A 26,685-nucleotide genomic window follows, 5' to 3' on the forward strand; every position below is an offset into this window, starting at 1 on the left:
AAACACTCAGAGAGAAAGAATGGTCAAGGTCACACAGCTAGTGAATGGCCAAGTCTGGAGTCTCTCTGGCCCCAAAAGGGAGCTGAGAAGTGTCCTGGGGAAAGGCAGAGAGGGAATGAGAGGGCGGGCAGGAAAGATGGGAGAATGGAGAGGAGAGCCATAGAAGGCTCTAGAAACTACTCCCGGTGCCCTTCCCAAGAAGGTTCGCTCACAGTCACTCTATGTCACGGCACCCATGCTGTGACCCCCTCGGGACATCCTCCCAACTACCTTGAGCGCTAATGCTGGGAAGCCTCCTTTCAGCCACCTCCAGAAATGCTTAGATCCTCTGTCTGCTTCTGGGCCTCCTCTATACCTGGCTACCTCCCCAGCCAGGGAAGGTTAACTAAAGGAGCCCACTGATCCGGGGCAGGCTCATCTCGAAATGTATATCTGATGAATGAGAGATGCTGCGAAATGCACATTTTTTAAAAAATTTTTTAACATTTTATTTATTTTTGAGACAGGGAGAGACAGAGCATGAACAGGGGAGGGTCAGAGAGAGGGAGACACAGAATCCGAAACAGGCTCCAGGCTCTGAGCTGTCAGCACAGAGCCCGACGCGGGGCTCGAACTCACGGACCGCGAGATCATGACCTGAGCTGAAGTTGGCTGCTTAACCGACTGAGCCACCCAGGCGCCCCGAAATGCGCATTTTTATCCCCACCTTACAGATGAGGGAACTGAGGCTTGGAAGGGGGGAGGCGATTTGCCCAGGGCCACACGGTTATGTTGGGGTAGGACCCTGACAGTAGTTCCCTGAGTCGCCTCCCAGAGGCATCCATCAGAGAAAGCGCTGGGTGGCTGGACCCCCTCAGGGCTCGCTTATGCCCCCAGCTCCCACCTGGGATCAAAGGCAGCACTGCAGGAAGCCCTTCCCATCCCTGACTTCCCCAGAACTGGGACAGGCTTTGACGTCAACATGTCCACATTCCTGCCCTCCAGTCCCAGGGCGGGGGCACTGATTTCCTCCCTCCAGCCTTGGCATCACAAACAGGAAGCCGGGTCATGTGGGTGGGTTGGGGTGGGACAGCAGCAGGAGGGGGGAGGGTGCCCTATCCAGGCATCAGCTCCCAGCCAGCACCTACCTGGCTGGGCTCCTGGGGAGGGCCAGGAGCTGGTGTTATAATGTGTCCCCAGGGTCACACTGTTCCCAAGGCACTTACAAAGGGCCCTCCGTGACTCCATCCCTGCTGGCCTCCACTTAGCTACTGCTCTGGCATTGACTGACTGAGCTCATTGTAATGGTCATCGCAGGTTGAGTACTTCACGTGAGTTCTCTATTTAATTCTGGCAAACAATCCTCTATCTTCCTCTGACAGATGAAGAAACTGAGGACTGGCCGGTGACAGCCGATGCCCAAAGTGCCACAGCAGTGGGGAGTGGGGAGTGGGCAGGGTGGGGACCGGACCCTGGAGTGTCTGGCCCAGAGCGAGCACAAACAGCCCCACGAACCCAGCCCCTGCCACTGCAGTATTGGGAAAATGCAAATCTGCCTGTGTTCCCCTGGGCTAACCCCTCTGCCATCTGACTGTGTTCTGAGGATGGCATTCTATGCCCCTTATCTCGGCATTCTATGCCCCCTATCTCCTGTTGCCCTCACCTCCCCAGTCAGATTTCCTGCTTTAAATGTATTGAGCCACTGCTGATTCCGGAAAACGTCTCATTTTTTTTTTTTTTTTCATAATGACCATCTTTTATAGAGGAGGGATCTGATGGTCAAAGAGGGGATGGAATTTGTATCAGGTCCATAAAACCAATGGAGGGGGCCCGAGTCAGACTCACTTAGGTGTGGCTCGTCCAACGCCTTCCATGCCCACGTTTCTCAAACGTTAGGAGGCTTGTTCAGATGACAGCTTCCTGGGCCCAACCTGGGAGATGCAGGGAGGGGCCCAGGAACCTGCATTGCCAGTGATTTCCACCCCCACCCCCCACCCTGTGATTTTTTATACCTCTGCTTCCCAACACTCTGTGGCCACCAGGGCTGCCTGATGGACTCCCAGTTGTCACAGAAGCTGTAAGACTTCACCTTGGGAGGCTCTTCCAGCCCGTGGGCCCTACCCACCCAGGGATCTTATCAGTCAGAGACCACCTTTCCCAAGGGACAGCCTGACTTCTCAATCCCCTTTTCCCGCAGGGCCCCGCAGGAACCACTCCATGCTTCCCTCCTCTTTGTCTCACCTTCCCAAGGGGCAGGTGCATTTCACATACTTGAGGAAGGGCTCGATACCCTATAGGATGCCCTGGAGGGGTGGTAGACACGGAAGGCTGGCCCTGCCCTGAATCTCCGGTTTGGGGGGGCCGGTGTCTCAGGTTCTTCTGCTGCTGCTTCAGGACCACACCTGGAGAACCACTGGTGTAGAGAATGTGAGATGCAGGGGTGGCTAGCCAGCAGGCAGGGGGTGGGTGGTGGGGGGGAGGTCACCATTTTCTACCAGGTACAGTTGTGCCTCAGTTTCCTCATCGACCAACGTGGAGAACAAGAATACCTACTTCTCCGAGTGGTGCTGAGGTTTGAATGGCACATGAGAGTAAGGGGCTAACTGGTATTTGTGTTTTCTTCCCACTCAGAAGTCCTTTTCCAGGCAGGTTCCTTCCACCAATGGTTCTGGGCATCTGTTTCTCCCCATGAGGCTCTCGGGCTCTGGTTCCCACAGGAGCAGGGAGGATTTTTGCCATCACTCTGATTTCTGCGGGACTTAAAGCTTTAGCTCCGTGGGGCAGGTGCTGCTGGTTCAACAACCCTATTTGACAGAGGGGGACACAAGCGGTGGCTGAGCCTCCTCTGTGCATACAGCTGGGAAATGGCAGGGGAGGGAATCAAACTGGGTCTCAAACTCGAGTTGCCTGCGGTGCTTCTCGGGGAGATCACCACGCCCACCCTAAAGGAGGAGACCCCAGGCACCCAGCTCCATTCCCACCCCCGCCCCCTGGACCCCATGGGTCTTAGGGCAGACTTGTCTGCAGGGCCATTTCTCAGGTTATGGCGCCCTCTAGTGGTCCGCGTGCAAAGACGAGGAAGGCCTAGAAAGGAGAGGCTTGAACAGGCATTAACTAAGAGAAGGGGGTAGGGCTGGAGGTGGGCATCTGGTGGAGTTTTAGGCGGAAGGCAGGGTGTATGCAAAGGTCTTGAGTTGGGAAGCAAGCCTGGTGCGTGAGCCGGCTGGATCTGGGCTGAGTGGGGCAGATGGGAGGGGGACAGTGATGGGAGACTCTGGAAGGGGCAGGCCCAACCTCACAGGACCTCCTGGGTCTCAGTGGGAAATTTGCTCATTTCCTCCAGTGCATCAGGTGTCAGGGTTAAGGTGTGGGCTCTGGCCACAGGCCTATGTGGATTTGAATCCTGTCTCTGTGTTATGCCAGCTGTGTGGCCTCTGGCAAGTTGCTGAAGCCCTTTGTGTCTCAGTTTCCTTCCTTGGGTGATTGGGATCTTAATGAGCTGCCCCTGTAGGGCCCCCGTGAGGAGTGAGTCTGCACAGGTAACAGAACGGGAACAGTGCAGGGCCCTTGGGCGTGCCTGTGACTGCTGGCCGATACTATACTGCTGTTCTAGTTCTTGGAGAGTTCTGGGTGGAATCCCAGTGGCAGAAGGACTGTGGCCTCTGAGGAGGATGGCTTGAAGGAGAGCAAGGAGAGCAGGGAGGGGCTGTTGTAGCCCATCTGCGGAGAGATGACGGGCACAAGGACCAGGGTGCTGGTGGGGAGGAGAGGACACGTTCCGCGTAAAGTGAGGAGGTGAAATCAGCGGGGCTTGGTTGATGGATTGGATATGGTGGGGTGGGGGGTGTGAGGGAGAGAACGGGTCCCCCATGACTCCCGAGACCCAGCCCTGCACCGCTGGGTGGAACTCGAGACCCGGGGGTTGTTATTTGATCAACTGGGATTGAGTAAGTGACTGGTGGGGGGAGAGCTGGAGTATGCAGGAGGTCCGGGGTTCGTTTGCAATCCGGGGTTGGGTGATGGCCCTGAGGAGCTTTCTGGAAAAGGATGGCTGTAAGCACAGCACTCCAGGTGAGAAAGGGATTCTGGATCACCTGCCCCAAGGCCGTCATTGAAGCCAAAGTCGGGGAGGCCATGATGAGGGAGAGGACGCAGATGTGAAGGAGGCCAGGCCTGGTTCTGAGCACCAAGGAGAGCCCACCGGCAATGGCTGGTTAGGGAAGGGTGAGCTGGAGAAGACTCCTGGACCTACCGGCAACTGGCCCAGGAAGGCACATCTCTGTCTGCCAGGCCTGAGCTCCATCCGCCATGTGCATCCTCCCTGATTCTTTCAAATGCCCCTCCCCTGCTCCCTGTCCTGCACCACGAGGTCATTCCAGGAATGCTTTCTACTCCCTTGCCTCCCCCTCTCTTTCCATACCCGTCCTCTGTGCGGCCCCAACAGCCCACATAGTGAGGGTCTCACCAAATGCCCTCACGCTCAGCTCCTCTCATTGCTTCCCATTATCATTTCAGTCATTTTTCTTTTTCTTGAAAAAACATTTTTTTAATGTCTATTTATTTTTGAGAGAGAGAGAGAGAGAGAGAGAGTGTGTGTGTGTGTGTGTCAAGCGAGGGAGGGGCGGAGAGAGGGAGACACAGAAACTAAGGCAGGCTCCAGACTCTGAGCTGTCAGCACGGAGTCTGATGCGGGGCTCGAACTCACAAACCGTAAGATTATGACCCCAGCCGAAGTTGGACGCCTAACCGACTGAGCCACCCAGGCGCCCCTTCGGGTTATTTTTCTACAGTGTGCTCGGTGAGTTTTTATTTGGATTTGGTTAGCTTGGAGGTTGTTAGCATTTCTTAAAACTGTGTCTGGAGGTCTTTCATAACCTTTGTAACACTTTTAGCCACCATCCCTTTGAACATTGCTTCCACTTTTCTCAGTATTCTCTCCTTTTCGAGAACAGATCTCATGTATGTGCTGAACTGTGCCCCTCTCTCACAGATTCATAGGGGGAGTCCTAACCCCGAGTACCTCAGAATGGGACTGTGTTTGGAGAGAGAGCCTTTAGAGAAGAAACTAAGGTAACTTGAGGTCCATAAATGGAGATTCTGCCTTCCTGGGGCCCCCCAGGCAGGTTCCCAGATAACTCCCAAGCAGAGGCAAGAATGGGGATGGTATACAGTAAGTGCTCAGTAAATGGTTACTGGGCAAGTGGTGACAGGCAGCAGAGGGAGCATTGGGGAGGGGGGCGTGTAACAATCACCTTGAAAGGTAAAGTGAGATGTGTACTTCAAGAGTTTTTTTTTTTTTTTGTAACGTTTATTTATTATTGAGAGATAGAGAGACACAGAGCGTGAGCAGGGGAGGAGCAGAGAGAGGGGGAGACACAGAATCTGAAGCAGGCTCCAGGCTCCGAGCTGTCAGCACAGAGCCAGGTGCCGGGCTCAAACTCACAAACCGCGAGATCATGACCTGAGCCCAAGTCAGACGCTTAACCGACTGAGCCACCCAGGCACCCCGAGACGTGTACTTCAAGAGTTTAAGCGAAATAAATTCTAGATGACTCTATTACCCAAATGTTTGTTACAACCACATAAATGTCCTAGAAAATAACAGGTGGACACTTATATAATCTTTGGATTGAAAAGTTATTTTAAAGATTCACACCAAAGGCAAAAAAACAAAGGAAAGGATTGATAGCTTTGGCTAACAAATTATAATTTTTCTCTTTACCTATGAAACATCCAAATAAAATTGAAAGTCAAATCATAAAGTAGGAGAAATACTTTCAACATATCTGGCCAACAAAAGATTGTCGTTTTTACTAGCATTCTTACGATGTGGCAATAACTCCTGTCAAAAAATCAGCAAAGGACAAGGAAAAGCAATTCACAATAAGATAGGCAATACTCAAACAATAAAATGTAGTGGTTGCCAATAATAAGAAACGGTAATTGCGACATCAGTGAGATGCCTTATATTTTAAGTATCCCACGGATTGAAGATGAAAAGTAAATCATACCCAGGGTTAGGTTATAGGGAAGTAGATATTCCCACGTTGCTGGGGAAGTTGTAAATTGTTTCAGTGTTTTTGGAGAGCCGTTTGGCAGCAGAAGTCTAAAGCCTTAGATCTTTGCATATTTTTTGACTTAACTTTCCTCTTTAAGGAATTTCTTCTATAGAAATTGTGAGATGAGCAAAAAGAGCTTCAAGGATTGCATGATAGTGCTGTTAATAACTGGGAAATTTTGCATACAATTAACATGTTTATTAATAAGGGAACGATGGAGGCGCCTGGGTGGCTCAGTCAGTTAAGCTTCCAACTCCTTGATATCCGCTCAGGTCATGATCCTGGGGTCATGGGATCGAACCCCGCGGTGGGCTCTGTGCTGAGTGTGGAGCCTGCTTGGGATTCTCTCTCTCCCTTCCTCTGCCACTCTTCTTCATTTGTGCTCTCTCTAAAATAAAAAAAAAAGGGGGGGGGAGGTGAATAAATTGTGGATCATCCAATCAACGGAATACTGTTCCATTCTTAGAATTGCTGATAAAAATACATGGTAGCAATTCAGAAAATGGCAAAACGTGGTATGAACCCTGGGTAGCAATTGGCCTAGAGGCCACCACTCAGCTGAGGGAGCCTCAGGGCCACAGGAGCTGAGCAGGGTGACCGCCCATCTCCCTGGCAGACCTTCGGTGATCCCGCCATGCCTCCCAGCCCTCCATCCCAGCCTTCCGGGCCTTCCTTCTGCTTCCAGACTTTCACTGGGGCCTGTAGCACCAGTAAAACCCCTCAGCTGGCCCGATCCTGCCCACCCCCCTCTTCTCTCTCCTTCCCTCCCTGCCCCTTCTCTGTCGCTCGCACAACACACACTCCCACCTCCACTCACCCACCCACACACCAACCCTCTCTTGCACACCTCACACTCACCCACCCACATTCACATACTCAACACTCCCAGAACCTCACGCCCACAAACACATTCACGCTCACACGCAGGGACACTCAGCTACCCATATATTCAAACGCACTCGCACACTAACATGCACACACACTTTCGTGCCCGCACTCAGCACATCCTTACACCACCCATACACACGCACATCACTCCCACCCACATAGTTGCACACTCACACTCACCCCCCCACATATTCGCACATGCTCACACTAATGCCCCTTCACATACGCTCCTGCACTCACGCTGGACACAGGCACTCACGTGCACACTCACGCACCTCCCAGCCCCGTTCTGTTCTATCTGAGATCAGGGGCTGCTGCTCTGAGCAGTTGCTTCCTCTTCTCCCTGCACTGGAGCCGGGATGCCCCTGAGGACACGCTCCTGCTTTTCCACACTTCCACCGGGTTCCCGGGGGGCCAGGGATGGGATGGATCTGTAGATTCCCAGCAGGTCCCCCCTTCTCCTTGAGATTCTGTCATCTGGCTACACTGCCGTCTCTCCCACCTCACGGCTGCCATCTGCCACCCCCCTGGATGCCCCCTGATTCACAGAAGACGGGACCTCACGTGGGGGGAATTGGAGGCTCACGGGAGTAGCTCACCCAGGCCCTGAGTGTCACTACCCCCCACCTCCCTTCTCTTCCTCTGCCCCTCAGCCGCCTGACCCCACTGCACTGTAGGGACCCTGTTGTCCTCAGACACTGCTGCCTTGCAATCCTCCCGTGGTTCTCTAGGTTTTCTGTCCAGTTCTGAGAACACAGTTTCCTCCTAGCTGTCTTTTCTCAAGCCCGACTTCTTTCCTCGCAGCTGATGATCTCAGCTCATTCTTCATGGAGTAAAAGAGGTCTCTAGGGGCAAAGCACACATTCCCACCACCAAACCTACCACCTTCCCTCATCGTAGACACCTTCTTGCTCCTGCCACACAGTAGATGTCCTTCTCCCCACCACGGCCACCTTGCCTTTTGGGCTCTGGATCCCCTCTGGCTTTCTCAGGAGCCTTGCTTATTTGATTTTTCCTCCATTCAACATCATTGACGTCTTCCTTTTTGGCCGATCCACCCACAGTATGGTGGGGCAGGGGTCCACCAACTGTGACCCATGGGCCAAATCTGGCCTGGCAACCTCCGGAGTGCAGATCACCGCCATTTTTGTCCTGGACCCCTGAGGTGGCCGGGCACATCTGCCTGGCCTCTCCCCAGCCCCAGGTCATTGCCCACAGCTTCTCCAAAGATCGATTGAGCTCTTACTGTGTGCCAGGTGCTGGGGATAAAAAGTGAGGAAGATAGACCCGTCTCTGCTTCCGCCCAGCATCCAATGGGGTGAGAGAGAAAGCAAAACGACAAAAGGTGATAAATGCTCTGAACAACATGTGCTGAAACAGACATCTGCAGAGTGTGGTCTTGAAGGGTATTTCTAAGTAAGTGACATTTACGCTGAAACTTCGATGTGGCAAGGCCTTGCGGGCCCTGGTGAGGAACTTTGGGCTGGATGGCAGACTCTTTGGAGGGTTTTAAGCAGAGGGATTCTATAATTTGGTTAATGTTTCGAGAAAGTCCCTGCAGCTGCTGTGTGGATGATGGAGGAGGTGGGGGGAGGTCAGGAGGAGGTGGGAAGCGCTGATTGGCCAGGCCGGGTGCACAGCTCGCAGCCAAGGGAATGAGACCAGCTGGCAGGATCCACAGGGGTGGAACTGGGTAGGATTTTTTCCCCCCGAGGAAAATTGAGGTGCTGTTTCCAAAAGAAGGGGAATGAAGCCTAGACCAGAAAAAATAATAACTGTCCGAAGTCAGCAACCAGAGTGGGATGGATCAAAGGGAATATCATGGACGTGAAAAGCATAAGGAAGTAAAGGGCCGTTTACACCTGAGACATGTGGAGGCTCAGTAAAAGTTTATTGAATGAAGAGTTAACATAGGTAGAAAACAGGGAGGGCTGTGCACTCTGGAAGGAGAGATCTCTTTTCCCTGCTGCTGATTCAGGTGGAGATGGCAGAAGGCTTAGCAACATTCTATGCGGTTTCTTGAGGGTGATCAACCTTATAAAGGTCCACCAGGTCCAGTCTGAGGGAAGCCAATCTCGGCAGCTATCAGAAATAACTCCCTCTTGGACCCCTTCGCCCTGTCTGTCTTCCTCACCCACCGGGTAGTCATGTCTTTAAGTGGAGAGACATCTGGGGGTGCCTACGAAGAGGTGGGCACCGCTCTGGGCACCAGGGATACGAGAGTGGATTCGATCCCATCCCTGCCCTTGAGGAGCTAATGGTTCACCAAAGGAGGCAGAGACATCAGCAAATTAGTACAGATTAACCCAGCCTGGCAGTGCAGGGGGGAGGGGTGGGGTCTGCCAGGGAAGGCTTTCTGGGGCAGGTCACGTGGAAACTGTGAGGTTTGAATGGAGAGCAGGCGAATAGGCATGACCCAGGTGCAATGTGTGTGAGTAGATGCGCGTGGAGTGGGGGCGGGGGGACCATTCCAGTGGGGGAGGGAAACATGTATACAGTGGGCATGAATCCCAATCCGTAAACCCAGGCGAGCATGAAATGAGCTTATTTTCCTCACAACTTCATTTCTGTTTTGAGACCCCATTCCACTGGGGTGCTATCCCTTTCCCCCAAAGTCATGGCCAAGTGGCAGGGGCTGGTATCATGCCAAGATGTGGATGCGGGGTGGGCGTAGGACTCAGGAGCCGTCCACACAGTGACCCAGACTGGCCCTAGAGCATCTGTTACATGCTGACTGCTTGCACCCTATCTGCTTTTCGCCCTGTGACATCTTTCCAGTGAGTACGGAGGGGAGGGGAGGAGAGGTCCCAGGTAAGGGAGGGAAGTGCCAGGGGTCAGGGAGACTCAGTTAATATTTAAAACCTAAGTAAGAGCCTTCCACTTTTGTAAAGGTGGCTTACTCTGGCTGGGGCACAGAGTGCCCCAAAGTGCAGAGTGGGAGTGATGAGGGTGGGAACTGTAGGGGGACAACAGAGGGGCAGAATTGGGGTGGACCCACATATCCTCTCTCTTTTCTCTATGAAGGAGGGGGTGGCCTGAGCCTGATAGGGTTACTGTTCTCTCTAGCAGACGTGGGTGGGTTCTCAAAGGCCACCGGTGGTGGGGGGGGGGGTGGGGTTCATAGTTTCACTCTTCCCAGATCCTGCAGTGAGAGGTCTAGGTGGTTTGGGGCTATTGCATGACTATTATGTTACTATAGAAACCAAGGGTAACAAGTGCCAATCACTTTGTTGGGGTCATGGAGTTAACAGAGGCCACATCTCAGCCCCCACCCAGAACACAACTCCCTTTTCCCTTGCAAACCAGTAGAGAATGATAAACAGCCCTTGCAGACTCACTGTCCTGATTTAATCTGATTTAACTGCTTAGCAGTAGTTGGGCAGTTTTGCAATTTATCAGTTTTGCAACTGCCACTCTGGGGAGGTGCTTAACAGGTGAATCAGGGCTTCGGTGTTTTCTATTTTATGTAAAGGAAGAAGGGAAAATAGCAAGGATTATTTAAAAAGAAATATTCAAAAGCTATCCTCAAGGTGGAGAATATATCCTTTCCAAACCAGCTCCTTGATATATTTTTTTGTTGTTGTTATTATTAGCCTAATGAGTCACCGAGGCCAGAATTAAGCTGCCTCAGGGCCTTTGCACCCACTTTTCCAGCTACCTAGAAAACCTTTCTTTTTCTGCTCCACCCAGAGACCATCTACTCCCCCTTCAAGATGCTCCTCAGGAGTTGCCTCCTCCCAGAAACTTCCCTTGATTCTCTCAGTCTAGATCAGGGTGCCCACATTGTCCTGGGTTTACCCTGGCCCCTCTCTTGTAACATCAACATCCATTTCTGCCCCATTCCCTGGTGGCAAGTTTGGTGAAGCAGAGAGCGTGCGGTGTTAGATAAACTTGCTCCCTGGACTGGGCTCTCCTTGGCCAACTCTCTAGACGGCCACCTTGCCTTGTCAGATCTCTTTTCCCACTCTCCAGCCCCTTCCTGCATTAAACAATAATAACGATATTTCCAGGATTCGTATGTTGAAATCCTGATCCCTTAGTGTGACTGCATTTGGAAATGGGGCCTTCGGGGAGATAATTAAGGTTAAATGAGGTCACAAGGGGGAGCTCATCCAGTAGGACTGCCGTCCTCACAAGAAGAAGAGACACCTGAGATCACTCGCTCTGCGTGTGCACGGTGGTAAGGCCACGCCAGGACACGTTGCCAAGGCAGGAAGAGAGTCACCACCCACCCGCCCTGCCAGCACCCTAACTTTGGACTTGCAGCCTCCAGAACTGTGAGAGGATACGTTTCTGTTGTTTAAGCCCCCCAGTCTGTCATATTGTATGGTGGCCCCAGCAGACTGGGACACAAGTGTATGGGAGTCACCCCCCGATGGCCACAGAGGAAGTTTTAGCAGTACTCCCATTCCTCTTCTATATTTGGGGATTTTTTTCCAATTAAAAAAAAATTATGGTAAAACACGCATTAACCATTTTTGAGTTGTACAGGTTTGTGGCATGAAGTACATCTTCATTGTGCAGCCATCACGACCATCCATCTCCTGAACATTTTTCATCTTCCCAGACAGAAACTCTGTGCCCGTTAAACTCTAACTGCCCCCTCCCTCGGCCCCCCGTAGCTTCCATTTGGCTTTCTCTCTCTATGAATTTGTTTTTTTTTTTTTTTAATTTTTTTTAACGTTTATTTATTTTTGAGACAGAGAGACAGAGCATGAACGGGGGAGGGTCAGAGAGAGGGAGACACAGAATCCGAAACAGGCTCCAGGCTCCGAGATGTCAGCACAGAGCCCGACGCAGGGCTCGAACTCACGGACCGCAAGATCATGACCTGAGCCGAAGTCGGCCGCTTAACCGACTGAGCCACCCAGGCGCTCCTTTCTCTCTATGAATTTGACTGCTCTAGAGACTGCATGTAAGTGGAATCGTATGGTAGTTGTCTTTTGTGACTGGCTTATTTCACTTAGCATAATGTCTTGAGGGTTCCTTTTTATTGCATTTCCCCCTACTTGTTTAATTTCAGTGTGCCTGACACACGGTTTTGTGTAGGGCTTAGACTGGGCCAGTCAGCTCAGTGGCCTGAGATGTGGACCAGAGTTAGGGGCCAGCTAGCACCCTCCTAGGACTGCAGGGTCTGGGGGAGAAACTTGTCAGGGTCCCAGCCCCAGTCCATCCCCACCAAAGCTTCAGCCCAACCACAGGCTCTGATGTAACCTCAGCCGGGCCGCAGTGTCACCCTAGCTTGTCCTCCTCAAGCTTACCTGGATCCACAAGGCCATTCACAGGAGTCTGGATTCTCAGGTCATCTGGTGACATCTCAAGGATCTGCTAAAGGTGGGGTGAGGGCAGCAGGCTTAACCAGCGCTTGAACCTTGACGGCCTGTCCGGCAGTTTCTTTCTCTTCAAGTCTTTGCACCCTCTCCCAAGACCACTAGAGGACGACAGTGCTCCATCTTCTGCAAAGAAACTGCCAGACCCTCCCAAGGAGGAGCCCAGAGAGCCCTCTTCTCTGGACCTGGGGACTTGGGCCTTAAGGTGAGAATAGGGAAAAGTTAGTTCCAACGGAATGGGGCCCTCACAAGATCATCCTGCTTCCTGACCCTCTGCCCAGGCAACTCCACTGCCCTGTGCCCTATCTGGGGCTCCGGAGTAAGCCTGCCTAGGGGTCACTACCCAGCAGAGTCCTGGGAACCTCTTGGGGGAAAAGAGGTTGGTTGTAGCAGAAGGAAAATGTCTCCTGGGGACCTCTGCCCGGGGCCCTGGTCTGCTTTTCCAGCACAACTGCCCTGAATCCTCTGTGTTGGGGCAGCTCCCTTCTGCAGAGTGTGCTTGGGCCGGTCTCTGCTGGCCGACTGCTATCCACCCCCCAAGGCCCAGTTCTCGTGTGACCTCCTCAGGGAAGCCTTGTTCAGTAGCCTGGCCTCTGTTAAGAACAACTCCAACTGAACCCCTCCCAGGGTGGAAAGAAAGACTTGGCCAGGAGGGATGGCCCTGGAGTCAAATCTAGATGGCCCTGGGACTACCTGGGACCATCTCTCAGAGAGGGCAGAAACTGAAGGAAGATTAGAATTGCTCAGAATAATGGAGAGGGTTCTTTTTTTTTTTTTTTTTGAAGGTTGGGGGTGGGGGGAGGTGGCACCAGAAAAGGGAGAAGAGCGTTAGCTAGTAAGGGAGACCGGGGTGGATGGGGAAGGCCAGAGACATCGCACCGGGAAATTTCTTACATTTCTGTCCTGGGGTGGCAGGGGCATCTTCTATGCCCCACCCCCTTCCTCCAATCCTCCCTCGTGGGGCAGATCCCCCTGGGGGGTATGGACGTGGGCATGGTCAGTGCTGAGACTATGAGCGTGGCCAGGCTGCAGGCAGCTCCCCACTCAGCTTAGCTAGGGCAAGGCCTGGCCCTTCCCACGCCCCTCCTGGAATGTAGGGCTGCTCCTGGGAGTTGAGCAAAAGTGTGACTTTCCCTCTGGAGTCCGAGGTCAGTCAGCCTCCCAGGCCTGGGCCAGCATTCTTGATGGGGAGCCAAAACAAGCAAGGGGCGAGGGGCCGGGGCAAGCTCAGGGTCCTGGCAAGCCCCCGCCATCTGATTGCCCCTTGCTTTCATTCCTTGTGGGAAGGAGGTGTGCTAACGCCAGAAATTGCACCCTGGGGGCGGGGGATATAAATACCGCGGTTCTACTATTTGGTAGACCCCGTGCTGGTCACCTGTAGATGCTGCTGACAGTGTCGCGGGGCCACCTCCTGAGGCAGTACAGGACCTGAAGGAACACCCAGCCGGGGTGGGGGCGGGTAATGGGATGAGGAAGTGAAATGGCCTCTAACACTGGTAACAACAATAACCACCATTACTGAGCACCCCCTAAGTGCCAGTCACTTTCTGACTCAGTTGGTTCATCTTGACAAGCCACGAGGGGGCTGAGATCCTCTCAACTCAGAGATCCAGAAACTGAGGCATAGACAGGGTCAGTGACTTGCTCATGATCCCACGGAAGAGGCAGGCCTGGACCCCAGGCTCGTCTGTCTTCTGTGCTGTACCTCATCCCCTCACCTCCACCCCACCTCCCTGTTAGGCACCAACACACTGGAAACAGCTGCTCCAAGCTGGGATGCCAGGATGCTGCCTCCCTGGGCGAAGGTCCCCAGGGGACATTTTCTTTCTGCCACAATCAGCCGCTCTTCCTCCCTCTGCGGGCTTGAGGGGATAGTCCTGCAGGCCCCACCTAGAGGCAGGGAAGTGAGACCTACAGGAGGTAGCTCCTCATTGCACAACTCCAGGGGCCACATCCACACAAGCTTTGGGATGAACAGCACCTCTGGAGGCCCCTTGGGGAGGCCAAGTGGCCTTGCTTGTTGGGACAGAGTGTGGACATGAACTCAGGCCTGTCCTGCGGGCTCCGAAGCAGGCCCTTTGGATTCCTCAGAGGATGGCTAAAGCCTTTCCCCTGGCAGCTGGGAAGAGGCAGGAGAGGGCAGTCTGAGGCTCTCTACCCAGGAAGAAAGGTTTACACCTGGGCAGGCCCCAGCCAGGAGGGGAGAGGGCTGAGGACAGAAGACTAGGCTGCCCCAGGCACTTTGTATTGATGTAGCAGCCCCTGGGCTTCTGGAAGCTTCCCCTGGGTGCATTTAACAGCCAAGGTCGGAGCTCTGTTCCTATTGTGGATGCCTGGAATAGTCATGTTTTCCACGTCCTTGTGTGGGAGCCAAAACCAGCTTCCAAGAGCCAGGAGAATTGAGCCTGAAGGGAGAGGGGAAGATTCCCTGGCCCTAGAATTAGACTAATGGTCATTATGTAAGTCAAGGACCCTGATGGGCGGCTTTCTCTCTTTGTCCTTCTAGACGCACAGCCTGATTCCCTCCCCCCTCTCCCAACCTTTCATCTCTTTTCTCCTCCCCCTCCTCTTACTCCTTCCCCCCACAGCCTCCTTCTGACAATTTACCCACAAACAGTGATGCTGTGGAAAGCGTCAGACCTGGTCAAATTCTGACTCCACAGCTCACACCTGTGTGATTTGGGGCAGGTCACTGCCCTCTCTGAGCCTCTTTCCCCTTGTCTGTAAAATGGGACTATAATATCTACCTCACGGGCGGTCTGTGGGATCAACGAAATCACAGTGCCTATGTTCCGGGACCCTTTGTCCCTGGAAACCACTGGGTCTCGATCCTGGGAACTAAGAACAAAAAGAGACGAAATCCTTTTGTGTTTGAGAGGCCATATGGAATGGCATGAAGTTGCCTAATCTGAAGTCTTGGTTTCCCCTCCTACAAGATGGAAGTAATGATACTTCGAAGAGCTGTCGTGAGGATTCAGAGATGTAATGGAAGTCCTCACCACATAGTATGTGCTCATCAGATGATATTATCTCTGTGGAGGATTGCTTGTCCGCAGGAACCCAGGGAAAGGGGGAAAGAAAAGTCTCCGTACAGAACTCCTCTGAGGCTGGCTGTGCTTCAGGCAGCAGGATGGCAACGGTCAGGTGGTGGTGAGGGTCAGGGCACAGGCTTCGTACATTGAAACCTTAGAGAAATATGATGTGCCAGGAAGCATGACCCAGGCATCAGTGAAAGCCTGAACAGCCAGGAGAAAGAAGGATGCTTAAATTATGTCCCTGAATGATCTACAGCCTTTATGTCTTGAATTTGATCTGTTCTGGCAGCCTCAGAACCACACGGGTCTGAGCACTCTGTTTATGAGTGTTCCCCTCTGGATTGGTTGGTCTTTGAGGGCAAGGGTCATGTCATACTTGGTTTTGTGTCAAGCGTGCGTATGTGACAGAAAGTGATTTAGGGGTTGGGCTTTTGATTCAAGGGGTCAAAAGAAAGACACCCTGGGACTTTTCCTGAAAGGTTTTTAAAGGGTCACTAAGCTGGTATGATATGAGTGAGGAGCCACTGGAGACCATCTTGGTTCACAAAGGAAGAGCCTGCCTGAGAGTGATGTCAACTCAGAGGAAAGCAGAACTGAGACAGAGGCAGATGCCTGATGATATCATGTGGACACCTAGATCCAGCCATTCCTGAAGCCAGAAGTTGACCTGTTTAGTTGTGTGAATTGTTTCTTAAGATGCCTTTTTTAAAAAATTTTAAAAAAATGTTTATTTATTTTTGAGAGAGACAGAGACAGGATACAAGTGGGTTAGGGGCAGAGAGAGAGAGGGAGACACAGAATCTGAAGCAGGCTCCAGGTTCTGAGCTGTCAGCACAGAGCCTGACGTGGGGCTTGAACTCACGAGCTGTGAGATCGTGACCTGAGCCGAAGCCGGACGCTCAACCGACTCAGCCACCCAGGCGCCCCAAGATGTCCTTCTTGAGTTGAGTTTCAGTCTCTTACAACCCAAAGTCTAGATTAGTATGGCCTTTCCCCCGCTTTATTAAAAAGAAATCTTGATGGCACCTATGAAAATGTCCCCTGGCCTAGTAGAAATGGGTGAGATCTTTCAGAGGCACATTTTGCCTTAGCTCTGGAATGGGCCCACCTAGGGTCCAATCCTTCTTTCACCTTGGAGGGACCCTGGTTCCCTCACCTATAAAATGAGAGGAGACTGTTGTGAAGATTCATTGAGAGAAGTACGAACATCCTGGTTTCTTCTGCTTCATAAATGCAACTTAATTTCTCTTACCCCATTGCTCCCAAAACTCAGTGTCACCAACCCAGGCTGTTTTGGCAAGCCGGGAAAAGCAGGTCTGGGCAGCTCCACCTTCTCCCTCCTCCTCCCCCCCCCCCCCCCCACATGCCCCAATCCTGATATCACTGCAAGGCTCCACCTCCAGAAATCTGGGCCCTGCAGCCCCGCCTGGAGGAAGCCCAACCAAACTGGTCAGCCTGGCCTGGCCTCCACTGGAAGCTTGCAGGCCTTTATCTCCACTGTGACTAAATTTGGATCTCAAACTCCAGACAATCAGCCTGGGAATTCCTGAAGAATTCCAGCAAGGGCTAGCTGTTTTCATCGGTTTTTGCAGAGAAGGGAGATAATTTTTCCGGGTAACAAGTTTAAATTAAAAGTCATAATTCGTCGTCAGAGAGAATTTAGAAAACCCGGTGGGGGAAAGTCAAATAATACCATTATCCAGACACAGCCCCCCTGGAGATTTTGCTTCTTTCCTGTTGGTCATTCCAATGCACAGTCAGGTTTGGGGGCTGTTGGTTGTTGTTTTTAATTCCATGAGATCAGAGTGTATGCACAACTTTATATCTTGATTTTCCCACCATATTTTGACATAACACGTTCCCGTGTTATAAACTCCTTGCCGAGTGCCAGATGCTGTGCCTAGCATATCACCAGCGTGATCTCAACAGCTCACACCCATCCTCAAATCAGGAGCTCTTCTTATTCTTGCTTTGCAGATAAGGAAACTGAGGCACAGAGACCTTAAGTGTCTTGCCCAATGTCATGGTGAGGACGAGGCTGTCTAGCTGCACATGTATACTAGTAACTGGATCCACGTGTGTATCATGGTTCATTCAACGTTTCTCAGAGAAAAGCTGGGTTGTTCCTGCCTGCCCCACACTCAGTCCTCACTGTGCAAATTTCCCACGGAGACTGCGATTCCCAATTCATTTCTAGGGTAGCAGCTAGGGAGTTGAGCGCATGTCCTAGGTGGCCAATCAGACCGCTGTATTTCCCTGGCCTCTGTGATTGGCTCAGGAAGGGACACGTGATCCAGGTGGGCCCACGCAGGGGAGGATAGGGACTGCGTCTGCGCTGTGGCTAGCTGCGTAGAGAGCCTGCCTGAGAGTGGCTCTGGAGGGCAGAGCGAGAAGGGGGAGAGACCTGCTCCGGCGTTTTAGATTCTGGATCCAGTTGTACCTGAAGTGGGTTCTTGGGTTCATGATACTGGACTTTTGAGTTAGCTGAGCTTTTTAATCCCTTTAAACCAGTTCGAGTTTGGGTTCTGTCACTTGCAACCAAGAGTTCTGGCGAGTTCACTCTGGCCGTTGGAAGTTAGGGTGGCTTATGTAATTTTTTATCATTATAAATACTGCTGCAATGAGTATCTTTACATACAGAGCTTATCCTTGATTAGAATTCTTTCCTTGTGATATTTTCACAAAATTAGGTGGCAAAAGGATCAAACATTTTCAGGACTCTATGGGCATTGTGCAAGATGTTTCCTCAAGGTTGGCAATGCTTTGTATCCCTCACCTTCACTCCCCAACGGTATGTGCAGTTGTGATTTTTAAAATTGAGTACTGAAGAAACTTTCTTTTTTAACAAGCCAAAGTTGTATTTGTTTTTTAAACAGAAAAATTATGTTAATATAAAACAGATAAAAATAGACAAAAACCAAAACACACAACAGGCAAAGCACAACACACAGGACCAGTGCAAACCCTTTCCCAACCACACCCCCAAGTTTTAAAACCTTTATTACAGATTCCCAAAGATTAGATTGTATTGGAGAAGTCACAGTATTGAATCAGAAAAATAAGAGACATTTTTAAAAAGGCCTGTACACAGGTAGTGGGGGGATGGGATGAGAGACGTATACTTTATCACTCCTACATCAAAAACATAATGCAGAAGGGTTTAAGTGATTAGCACATATTTCTAGAACACTACCATGTATGCTAGTCCCTTGCCCACTTTTTAACGTTGCTTTTAAAAAGGATAAAAAGTGCACAGACACTTTCATAAGGCACAGACAGATTGTTGTACAAGTCATTTCATTAGGGCTTGGAAAAGACACACAGTTAAATACTGAGAAATGCCAGGAGGCCACGTGTTCCTGAGCGGGCGTCCCTCTGCCAAAACTGGGGCAGAGATGGGATCGAGCAGGGGGAGGTTATTGCCTCTCATTCTCCACGATTTTGTGCAAGCCCATTCTCAACTGGAACTGACGGGGTTGTCTGGGGACTCGGGGATTGATTCCAGCATCCCGTCCCGCCTGAAAGGAGCAGGTAGGCCTCTCCCCACATGTCTCCCTGGTGGGACTTGAAGGTAATCATCAAGCAGTGGAACCTTTGAGGGTTCTGCCCAAGGCCATTTTGGCGGCAGCTCACTGACTGCAAGGTGCCTGGCATTTCTAATGCGGAGGAGGCTTCTGGAAGCATGCAGGAGGCTCTGGGTCAGGAGAGCAGTCGTGGGCACTCACCAGGATAAATCCCCAAAGGCAACAGAATGGCCAAGAAACCCCAAAGGATTGTGTCCCGTGTCTTATTATCCTGTTAATGCCTCTCCTTCTGAAGGTAGAGCTAGGGCTATCCTCTCAGCTCTTCATTCCCAGCACCCCACACCTCGTAGGCGCTCAGCAGATGTTTGTTGAATGACTGTGTGTGTGTGTGTGTGTGTGTGTGTGTGTGAGTGTGATGTTTTACCAACCCCCTGAGCACTCATAACTTGATTTCTGATTCCTTCAGTAACCTTTAATGAGTACCTACTACGTGCTAGTATAGGCCCCAACACCAGAGGGATCAAATAAAAGTTTACACATCTGTCCATCTCCTGCTCTAGACAACCTGCTTCCTGCAGGCTTTGTCTTTAGTCCCAATTCCCAACACTGTGTCCAGAAGAGGCCATGCTGATGAGTGGGTGTTGAGCAAAGTGTTGCTGCACTTAGGGGAGCAGCTGCCCTGTGAGGCTAAATCCCAGAAGACTCCCAGTTCTGGGAATGGACTAGAAAAAGGAGGTTGTTTTTACTTGGAAATGGCCCAGCTTCTCTGATGGCTCAAAATAGGCACAAGACCACAACAAAGGAGTGTCTTCTGGTCTCCCCCTTCTTACCCCTGGAATCCCTGCTTGAGGGGGTGGTGGTGCTGAGGCCCAGGAAGGTGGCGGAACAAGGCGCTCGTTTGCTCCCCCAAGCTGCCTCATGTGTGCGCTCCTGTGTAACAAAAGGAGGCCTTCAGGTTGGACTCGGGACCTCACGGAGCTCAGCTCTGCCAGCAAAAGGTGGGCAGTGGGAAGATGAGCCTGAAAGGAAGGACATGTGTCCTTCCAGAGTATGGGTGGCAGAGGGACCACAGCCTAGAGCTGGAACTCTCCATACAGGTGCGGGTGCCCGGGCTCTCCCCAGGAACTGCCCAGAGAAGTTTCAAAAAAGAAAACTCAAGGCAGTCTCAAGCTTTCGGGGGCTGGGGCCAGGCAGTGGAGAGTGTGGGAGTCAGCACCAGATACTCCTATGTTTGAGTCCCAGCCCCGCCACCTAGTGAGTTTGATCCTAAGTCACTTCATTCATAGGGCCTTGGCTCCCTTACCCATCAGGTGGGCATAACCCCGCGTTTCATCAGTCCTAAGTTGCACGGTTTTTCCACATTTCAAGTCTCTGATTAGAATGAATTGTATAGCTGTGATATCTTGCAGTTAGAATTGGCAGCCTTTTTTTTTTCCCTTAGCAGTACATAAAATGGTGTATTTTATAAACAGTGGTGTTTTTGATATGCCTCAATGGGGTAACAAGACCTGCCTCACAGAATTAGCGCATGAAGATGCCTCGCTAGCCCAATGCCAAGGCACATAATGATGTGAAAGAAAAAAGTGGGGTTCCCTTTCCTCTCTCTTCTGCCATGTGAGGGCCATGTGAGCAGCTAGTTCCTTTATAGCACTGAATAAAACAGTTTAGAGCATCAGGAAATGTCTGGTTTTTAGAAGATAAACACCCCCTTAATTCCTCTTGGAAACAGGGAGTCTATTTATAGCAGCTGCAGAGCAAGTTAAACAGGCCACTAGCTCTCCTTTTGTTCCAGGTAACAGGTCACCAGGAGCATGGCCTGCTCCACCTCAGGTCCAGGCCCTCGGTCACTGGTTTCCTGACGGTGGCTGTACATGACCCTGGCTGGAACCCAGGGGAGATAGTCAGGAAAGGCAAGTGGCAGGAAAGACAAGCTGCCTCCTGCTAGCTTCTGAGACCACCAGAGCTTGTGAATGGCTCAATCCAGTCAGGGGCACTGCTGCCTGGAGAACCAGTCCCGTAGGGGAGGTCATGAGTCCTCTCCCACATGGCCTGTGCCCACATCACCCATGGGGGAAATGGAAGGCTCCTGCAGGCCAAATTCAGCTGGGCATTGAGTGCTGCCTAGTCTTCCCAGCTCTTACACTGGCAAACTCTGGGGTTCCAGTAGCTCCCCCAAAACTTTCATCACAAAAGTAAAATGTGGGCATGTTTCCCAGACTCACTAGGGGAAGATAACCAATTAGGGGTTCTTGCAGGAGTAAGAGTGGGCGTTCTGAAGTTGAGATCAGGTCAGAACACTATGACCACTTCTGGGCAGAGAAGCAGGGGGCCCAAGACCTAGAGCATCACGGAGACCACCTGGGCTTATAGGATTTGATTTGACAAGGGCCCAACTGGGGTGGGCTCTGGGTCCCCAGAGGCCCAGCAAACATGTGTCACATGAATGCAAAAACTCTCTGGATGTTCTTTCCCAGCCATCATCTGTTCAGCAGATGAACAGATTAGGAATTGTCATAAAAATGATACCCATTCTTTGCAGGGTGTCTTGGACTTTTTACATGTTATACTGGGCCTCCCAGGGGTTCTGCAGTGGGCAGGTACTGGGCTTCATCTTGGACGGATCGGTAACTGAGAATCGGAGACGCCCAGGGGCTTCCTAAAAGATACAGCACGAGACCGGGCAGAGGTTGGGCCCAGAACTGGGGACAAAAAGGGAAGAGAGGGCTCGGGCCGGCCCATCAGCCCAGAGATGGTCTGGGAGTCTGCAGAGATGGGCCTAGGCAGGGTGAGGAGGGTGGGGGACAGGGGAAATGCCTGCAAAGAGTCCTGGGAAGGGGGAAGAGTCTCGATGTCAGCATTTCAATATCTAAGCTATTAGTTAACATCTTAATGGTCAACTAACATCTTAGTAATCAGCAGCAAAAGAGAAGCTGAGAGTCAGAACCGGTTGCAAGTCTTTTCCTCCTCCCACTTCACCAGCAGGTTGCCCTGGTGATGCCAACAGCTGCTGGTGAATGCCAGGCCCGGGGAATCACAGCAGGAAATGTGGAGAGCTGTCTGGGAGATGGAGTGGCCTCTCCAATTCCAGGTGAGTCCTCTGCCTCCAGGATTCTTTCCCTCCCCCAGGCAAAGAGAACCTGCTGCTTGTCTTCTCCTTGGTGACAGCAAGGGGTGGACCAGGTGAAAAGCATCTAGGGACCAAGTCAAGGTGCACTGTGCTTATTATTAGGCTGTCCGGGGTGAAGGGGGTGAAGAGGGTGAAAAGGCTTCTGGGGATGACACCACCCGGAGCTCTCAGTGGGCCGTAGCACCCATCAAAACTCCCCTCCAGGACTGAGGAAGAAACTAAAAAAGCAAATTGTTCTTTTATGTTCTTCACCCACCTTCCCCCCTAGGTGTTGCTGCTTTGGAGCTGTAAACAATGAGCTATTTTTGCCTTCCTTTAGAAAATCTGAGTGTCCCTTTTCTATACCATCCAAGGGAGTTCTGTTTAGGTGCAGGCTTCATACATTCAAAACCAGCTGACGTGACAGCCCCAGAAAGTGAACAATTTCTAGTCACGCTACTGTCTGGGCTCTGGATTGCACATTCCTTAGTGTTAAATAACCTCCTAAAGCCAGGATCCCTGGATAAATACCTACGCGTTCTCTCTCACTCATTCTCTCACACATCCCTCTCTTCTCTGTCCACTCCCTCCCCTCACCCTCTCTCACACACACTCAGCCCAACCCCAGCAAAAAGCATTGCACAGAGAATGCTGCTTCCCAGCTGAGAGGTCACCGAGGGACAGGGTGGTCTGCTAGGCAGTTCCTGAGCTTGCTCTTGGGACGGCCTTTTTGGGGGCAAAGCACTTTTGAGCCAGAAGCAGCCCTTGCCTGGGCTCAGACCCCCAGGGCCTCATCTCCATGACTGTCACGCCTTGCCCACTATTGGAGAGTGGCAGACGGGATGGCCACTGCCCTTGGATTCCTTGGCGGCCATGGTGGTTGCCTGGCCCAGGGGCCTTCAGAAAGGTGACCTTGCTCTGGCCAAGGCCCACTGGCAGGCCAGGCTACGGCCTGTAGATCTTAATGACATCCTTGATGGGCCTCCGGCAGATGGGACAGCAGGCCCGGGCCTGCCTCTTGAGCCGCAGGCCGCAGCTGTGGCATAGGCACATATGTCCACACGTGTAGATGACCGTGTCCACTTCACCGTCAAAGCACACTGTGCATTCGCCATTCTTGCTGCCTGCCGGCTCTGGTGGGGAGAACACGGGAGACACTGGGGGGCTCAGCGGGGAGCTGGGTGCCGTCACTGTAGAAAGGGAGAACAAGACAGACCTCAATAATGTGGTTTTCAGGTGGGCTCTGCTGGGGTAACCCCAGGAAGGCAGCGCTTATATGGCCGAACTTGTGGGGAAACAATTTTGTGAGACACCAATTTGGGGTTTTTCTTCTGGGCTTTGTTCCCATTCCTTCCTTCCTTCCACCAGGAAGCAAGCCCCATCATTAGCCTTTGGGATACCAGAGCTCGATTTCTCCTCCCTCCAGGTGAATGTACAGCTGAGACAGGAGAGGATGCAGGGAAGAGGAGGGGGAAAGGTGGCCATCCTTGCTTAGCCTCAAGAAGGCTCTGGCCCAGCTGAAGGAGCCGGGCCGGCTGCCAGCCCCTACCCCCTCTAGGGCTTATACCTCCTTACCCAGGGATGACTCAGATGCTGAGGAGGACTGGTTGACACTGAAGGCCATATCAGAATCACTATCATCCTGGGAGCCGCTGAGGGACCCTGATGGAGACGTGGTCGCAGGGCTGGACTGCAGGGTGCCTGAGACCAAAGAGACTCCATCAGGGGCAGTGTGTGTGTGGGGAGGGGTGAGCCCTGTTCTGCTAGTCCCCGGCTCCTCACTCTTGCACCTTACCTTCCCCATCTGTCTAATGGGGGGATAAGAGTTACCTCCCAGGGTTCTGCTAAGGACTAATGGAATCATACATGTGTGGTGGACATCTGTTCTTTGCCTGCCCAGCCTCCATTCCTGTCTATTTCAGAAACAGTACCAGGATTTTATTTTGAAGCACTTACTTCACCCTCACTCACATGATTCAGGCCAGGCCAATAAGATCTTCCACCCCTGCGTCTCAATGATGGTTCAGTTAAGGCTATCTAATCCAACTAAGGTCAAAGAGGCCTTCACTAAAACACTACAGGTGTTGGGAAGGAAGGCACCCACCCATTGGGAGGTAAGCCTGGCACTGTAGAGAGCCTGCCTGAGAGTGAAGCCAAGAGAGGAAAGTGAGCTTTGGGATGGGATCCCGATTACATGCTTTCAACACCTACATCCGGCTGTTCCTGAATCCATCCAATACATTCCCAGACTTTTGAGGTATGTGTAACCATACATTTCCCTTCTGGTACAGGGCACATTGGGGTTTTGTCACTTGCAACTACAAGATTTCTGCCTAGTAGTGTTCGACACAAATGAGTTTTCTTCCTTGCATTCACAGCTATTGAATGCAATAGCTATTATTCAGATAATAATGGGTTATTTTTTAGGTGAGACAGATGTTCCTTCCCTTACCCTGAGGATGAATGGACAGATAATGCAGTGCTGGGGCTGCTGTCAGGTAGAAATCAGGAGGGCAAATCCCTGGCCTCCAAAAGCAGTTGCCTCCATTCTACCTTCTCTTCCTGACCACTCAGGGGCTCATCCTGGTTCCTCTGGAGGTGCTGGGGAGGAGGGCAAGAAAGACTGACTCTAGGCTTAGTTCTTGCCAAAGCCCCAGTGGGAACTTAGGCAAACTCATCTCAGGGTAAATGATGACTATGGTCATCCCTTAAACCAACAAATGATGACCACTGTTTCCTCATTCTTCCTCTTCCTGCAAACAGCAGTCATTGTTAATACAACTTATTAAACATGCTGTAGGTGGCAGGCACCTGCTGAAAGCATTATATACAACTCATCATTTCATCGTCATGACAATGCCAGGATGCAGGTAACTACTCCCTCCCTACACAGAAGGAAATCGAGGCTCAGAGAGGGTCTGTGATTTGCCCAACATCTTCATGGCTGACCAACTATGTGCCTGGGAGAGTCAGTTAATCTCTTTGTGCTTCAATTTTCTTATCTGGAGATGGGATAATGATATTGGTTTCATAGAAGCATCAGGAGTGTAAAACTGTACGAGATGACACGAAATGTTCACCGTTTCTGTACCCTTTGGACCTACTTCTTGAATCATGAAAACGGAGCTGTGCTCTCTGGGAACCTTCCCTTGGCCACCACCCGTTTCACCAAGTGGGAGAAAAGCCACTCAGCGGTGGCACACATCACACAGTGCAGCTCTCCATTCAGCTGTGTCTCTAAGCTCCTCCTATGCATGGCCTGCGTCCTGTCCTCTGCCATGCCCCATCTTGGAGCCCAGGGCCTGGCCCACAGCTGGTGGGTGCTCGGTGTCCATTTGTGGCATGAATGAAGGCAAGAATCATTTTAAAATAAGATGGCTCAAGCCTCCATTCCATTTTCTGTGGGCAGTGTTATTCTTATATCCCCTTTTAAGTATAGTTGTATTCACTTTTTCTCCTACACTTAATATGCATTACATATTAATTTTATGTAATTGTAAAAGACAAATAAGTGATATAATAGAACAACAGAAATAAAAATTGTACCGGTCATTTACCGACTGCACAAAGCCTTCCAGGCCCTGACCCCAGCGGGAACTTAGGTCGGTGGGGGCAGAGTGGGGACTGGGGCCGGGGCGGGGGGGGGGGAGGGCAGCCACATGGACATCCCTGGCGCACTGTCAGAACCGCATTTCGGGGCCGCCCTACTGAATCAAGAGACTAGGTGGAGGCAAGAGGGCGCTAATGCGCGCTCCAGTCTGGGCTCCTGCGGTGGCTAGAGCTGCCCAGCGATACCCTCGGGCTCCCGGGGAAACCCCGCGCACGCGCGGTCGGTCGGGAAACTCACCGAGGAGGCGCAGCTGGCCCGCGGCGCCGCCGCGCACGGCGAAGAAGGCCCAGAGCGCCTGCGTGGTGTCGACGCACAGCAGGCGGCCGCGCGGGCGCCCGTTGACGCCCAGGAGCACGTCGCCGCCGGGCCGCAGCGTGAAGCTGAGTGCGTCGCCGCCGTTCGGTACGGGCCCGGCGCGCGCCACGACCCAGTACTCCTTTCGGTCGAGCAGCGCGTCGGGGTCGGCCGGCAGCTCGGCGGGCCGGAGCCCGCCCGGGTCGCACGACGTGATGCCGAAGGCTACCGCGCCGGGCGCCGCCAGCCCCGGGCGGCCCACCTCCACGAAGAGGCTCTCGCCGGGTCGCAGCGGGCGCTCGGAGAAGACGAGCGTGCGGCCGCCGTCGGGCCGCGGGGCGCAGGCCACTTTGCGGTCTGCAGACAGGCTCACGTCGGGTCCGCGCGTCGCGTGGAAGCGCAGGTCAGCCTCGAGCAGCGCCGGCGACGACGCGGGCCGCGGGCGCTCGCGGGGCCCGCACGGGATGGCGGCGGCCGAGGCGTCGGCGGGCGGCGGGCCCGGGGCGCGGCCCAGCGCCAGGTGGCCCAGCTTGGCCACCACTTGGTTGTTCTCGAGCTCGTTGTTGTCGAAGTTGGCGGCGTCGTGGCTGCTGGGCGGCAGGCAGGCGCTGAAGCGGGCCTGGCTGAGGCGCGCGGGCGTCAGCGTGTCGGCGAACGCGCTCTCTGCGCCGGGGCGGAAGGGGGGCGGTGAGGGTGCGGGCAGTCAGCGGGGGAGTCTCCCCCCCCACGCCGCCCACAGGCCTCGGTCCCCTTCCCCCCCCCTCCCGCACAGCCCCTCACTTTTCTAGTTCACGTGTGTACTGACTTAACAACCGCAGGTGCACGGAATCTGATTAAGCATAACCCTTTTGACTTTGGGA

General features: G+C 52.5%; 1 protein-coding gene and 1 long non-coding RNA gene across 2 annotated transcripts in view; one reads left to right on the forward strand and one right to left on the reverse strand.

The window, feature by feature from the left end:
• The first annotated feature begins 1,089 nt into the window (after positions 1 to 1,089).
• Positions 1,090 to 23,529, forward strand: LOC122240351. Its single transcript, XR_006219943.1, has 3 exons — positions 1,090 to 1,310; positions 21,798 to 21,903; positions 23,348 to 23,529. It is a non-coding gene; the product is annotated as an uncharacterized LOC122240351 (long non-coding RNA).
• Positions 22,019 to 26,685, reverse strand: part of NEURL1B (neuralized E3 ubiquitin protein ligase 1B) — a 34,872-nt gene continuing 30,205 nt past the window's right edge. Inside the window, exons 3-5 of the mRNA XM_042992272.1 lie at positions 25,769 to 26,488; positions 23,497 to 23,622; positions 22,019 to 23,111 (exon numbers count right to left, since the gene is read on the reverse strand). Of these exons, the coding sequence (XP_042848206.1) occupies positions 22,867 to 23,111; positions 23,497 to 23,622; positions 25,769 to 26,488 (1,091 nt within the window). The 3' untranslated portion in view covers positions 22,019 to 22,866. The remainder of the gene's footprint in view (positions 23,112 to 23,496; positions 23,623 to 25,768; positions 26,489 to 26,685) is intronic.

This window comes from Panthera tigris, chromosome A1, assembly GCF_018350195.1.
Source record: "Panthera tigris isolate Pti1 chromosome A1, P.tigris_Pti1_mat1.1, whole genome shotgun sequence".
NCBI lineage: Eukaryota > Metazoa > Chordata > Mammalia > Carnivora > Felidae > Panthera > Panthera tigris.